The sequence below is a fragment of the Otolemur garnettii genome, unplaced genomic scaffold (assembly GCF_000181295.1).
Source record: "Otolemur garnettii isolate 467f Iridium unplaced genomic scaffold, OtoGar3 scaffold00007, whole genome shotgun sequence".
NCBI classification, from domain to species: domain Eukaryota; kingdom Metazoa; phylum Chordata; class Mammalia; order Primates; family Galagidae; genus Otolemur; species Otolemur garnettii.
This window is the reverse complement of record NW_003852402.1, coordinates 4,026,525-4,028,989: the sequence shown is the minus strand read 5'-3', so window position 1 is coordinate 4,028,989 and position 2,465 is coordinate 4,026,525. Positions and strand designations below refer to the sequence as shown.

The window sequence follows — 2,465 nt, the reverse complement described above, 5'->3', positions numbered from 1 at the left end:
GTTGTTTGGCGGGTCCAGGCTGGGGATTCGAACCCGCCACCTTAGGTGTACGTGGCTGGCGCCTTAGCCGGTTGAGCTATAGGCGCCGAGCCGGTACAGCCTGTCTTAATGAGGCACTTGCATCCCCTGGGGAATTTGTGGTGACCCACTGGCCTTTTGGCTGCAGCCTGAGTAGTTTCTCGGACTCCAGGGTTTCTTTTCTTTTCTTTCTTTTTTTTTTTTTTTTGTATTGACAGAGTCTCACTTTATCACCCTGGGTAGAGTACTTTGGCATCACACAGCTCACAGCAACCTCAAACTCTTGGGCTTAAGTGTTTCTCTTGCCTCAGCCTCCCAGGTAGCTGGGACTACAGGCGCCTGCCACAATGCCTGCAATTTTTTGTTGTAGTTGTCATTGTTGTGTAGCAGGCCCAGGCCGGGTTTGAACCCATGCAGCCCCGTGTATGTGGCTGGCGCCCTAACCACTGAGCCATGGGTGCTGAGCCAGCCCTGTGCCATCTGGAATGTTCTCTGTGGTCTTCACTGCAGTTCTGTGTTCATTCCAGGTATCTTCTTGTCTGAAGTTTTCTTTCCTCTTGTTTTAAAACTTCATTCTGTCTAAGGCACCAGGAAAGCCTCACAGACAATAAAGTGCGGGAAAGCTGTGCTCCTGTGACTTTTCAATGAGAAGGCTTGTGGATTTACATGTGGGCCAGGTCCTGTGTTTCCCATTCTAATTCCTGGACCTGTGTAACACGGGCAAGACAGTGGCAGAACAAGTGGTTGGGCATGTTTCACTCACACAGTTAATGCTGTGGGCTGGGTTGAGAGACACCTATGCTGATACTGACCCTCTTTGAGATGCTGGATTCTGAATTGGTGCCTCTCTGCTTGCCTGAGGGAGCCCCTCCCCCACTTGGTCACTGTTGCTGGTCCTCTCCTTCTGTCTCCTGCTGACTGCCCCTCTGCCTGGGAAAGGTCTTGTGTGATGCCGAGGCAGGTGTTAATTTGAGGGCATTGCATGTGCATGATTCTGGACTGGAAGAATGCTAATGTCATTATTTTGTGGTTTAGTAACTTCAAATGATGCATAATTGTAGAAGATTTGAGTGACTACTGGTGAGTAGGGAGAGGTGGGCCATATGCTGTCCCTCCTTACCTCAGACGAGCTGTGTTCGTCTGGTCCCTGACTTTTGGCATAGGCCAGTTGTCCTGGCTCAGATCGGGGGAGGTTCTCTGTCCTTCCTGGAGGTGGGTTCAGCCCAGCTTTGGCCTCTGTTGTCACAGATCCATGCTGGGGTGACCTGGGTGCCCCGTGGAGAGCATATGCTGTTCTCACCATGCTCCTTGGAGTGGCCCTCGGGAAGGCCCCTTTGGAAGCAGTGATTTGACAGTGCATGCATGAGACTCGACGGCTGCTGACTTCGTCCACTTTTTTTTAGGAAGTGCTCCAGAACTTGTACCGCACCAAGTCTTTCCTGTTTGTGGGCTGTGGAGAGACGCTCCGGGACCAGATATTCCAGGCTCTCTTCCTTTACTCGGTGCCAAATAAGGTGGATTTGGAGCACTACATGGTAGTGCTCAAGGAGGACGAAGACCATTTCTTTAAGCATCAGGCAGATATGCTTTTGCATGGAATCAAAGTAGTATCCTACGGGGACTGTTTTGACTATTTTCCTGGATATTTGCAAGACCTTGCCACTCAGATCTGCAAACAGCGAAGTCCAGGTACTGGGTTCTGTCTTCACTTCCCAGGTACAAAGGTACAAAACTCACAGGGTTCTTTCAGTTTTGATGGTATAATTCATATACCATAAAATTCACCAATCTTCCAGTTATGTTTTAAAAAGTATCTCTGGGTAATCTAAAATTGGGATAATTGGTGACAGTGACATTTGATACATAAACTAAGTTTTACAGATATGAAACGTTTATGGTTGGAACATGTATTCATGTTTCAGGCCACTTTAACTAAGAAAGAGAACTACCAGGCCAGTTCTGTCAGTTGGGAATTTTTTTTTTTTTTTATCGCCCTTGGTAGAGTGCCGTGGTGTCTTAGCTCAGAGCAACCTCCAGCTCTTGGGCTTAGGTGATTCTCTTGCCTCAGCCTCCTGAGTAGCTGGGACTACAGGTGCCCGCCACAATGCCCAGCTATTTTTTTTTTTTTTTTTTGGTTGTTGTTGCAGTTTGGCCGAGGCCAGATTCAAACCCACCACCTTTGGTATATGGGGCTGGTGCCCTACCCACTGAGCCACAGGTGCTGCCTTGTCAGTTGGGATATTTAACACCTGGAAGATGCAGATATCTGGTACCTTTATCATGTCACAACAGTTCAAAAGTTAAAATTTCAAAAGTACAAAATGACTTTGTGAAGAAATTTCTTTTTTCAAATGTATTTAACCTGTTCTGAGTACAACGCTCTTAAGCGATGGTCCTTGGCTCTTCTGAGAATTGTCATGTCAGATGACCAGAATGATTGGGAAATT

At 47.5% G+C, this 2,465-nt stretch overlaps 1 protein-coding gene across 1 annotated transcript in view; it reads left to right on the top strand.

Annotated features, from left to right (window-relative positions):
* Window positions 1–2,465, top strand: part of FAM118A (family with sequence similarity 118 member A) — a 34,649-nt gene that overhangs the window by 22,808 nt on the left and 9,376 nt on the right. The window contains exon 5 of the mRNA XM_012814114.2: window positions 1,422–1,707. Within this exon, the coding sequence (XP_012669568.1) occupies window positions 1,422–1,707 (286 nt within the window). The remainder of the gene's footprint in view (window positions 1–1,421; window positions 1,708–2,465) is intronic.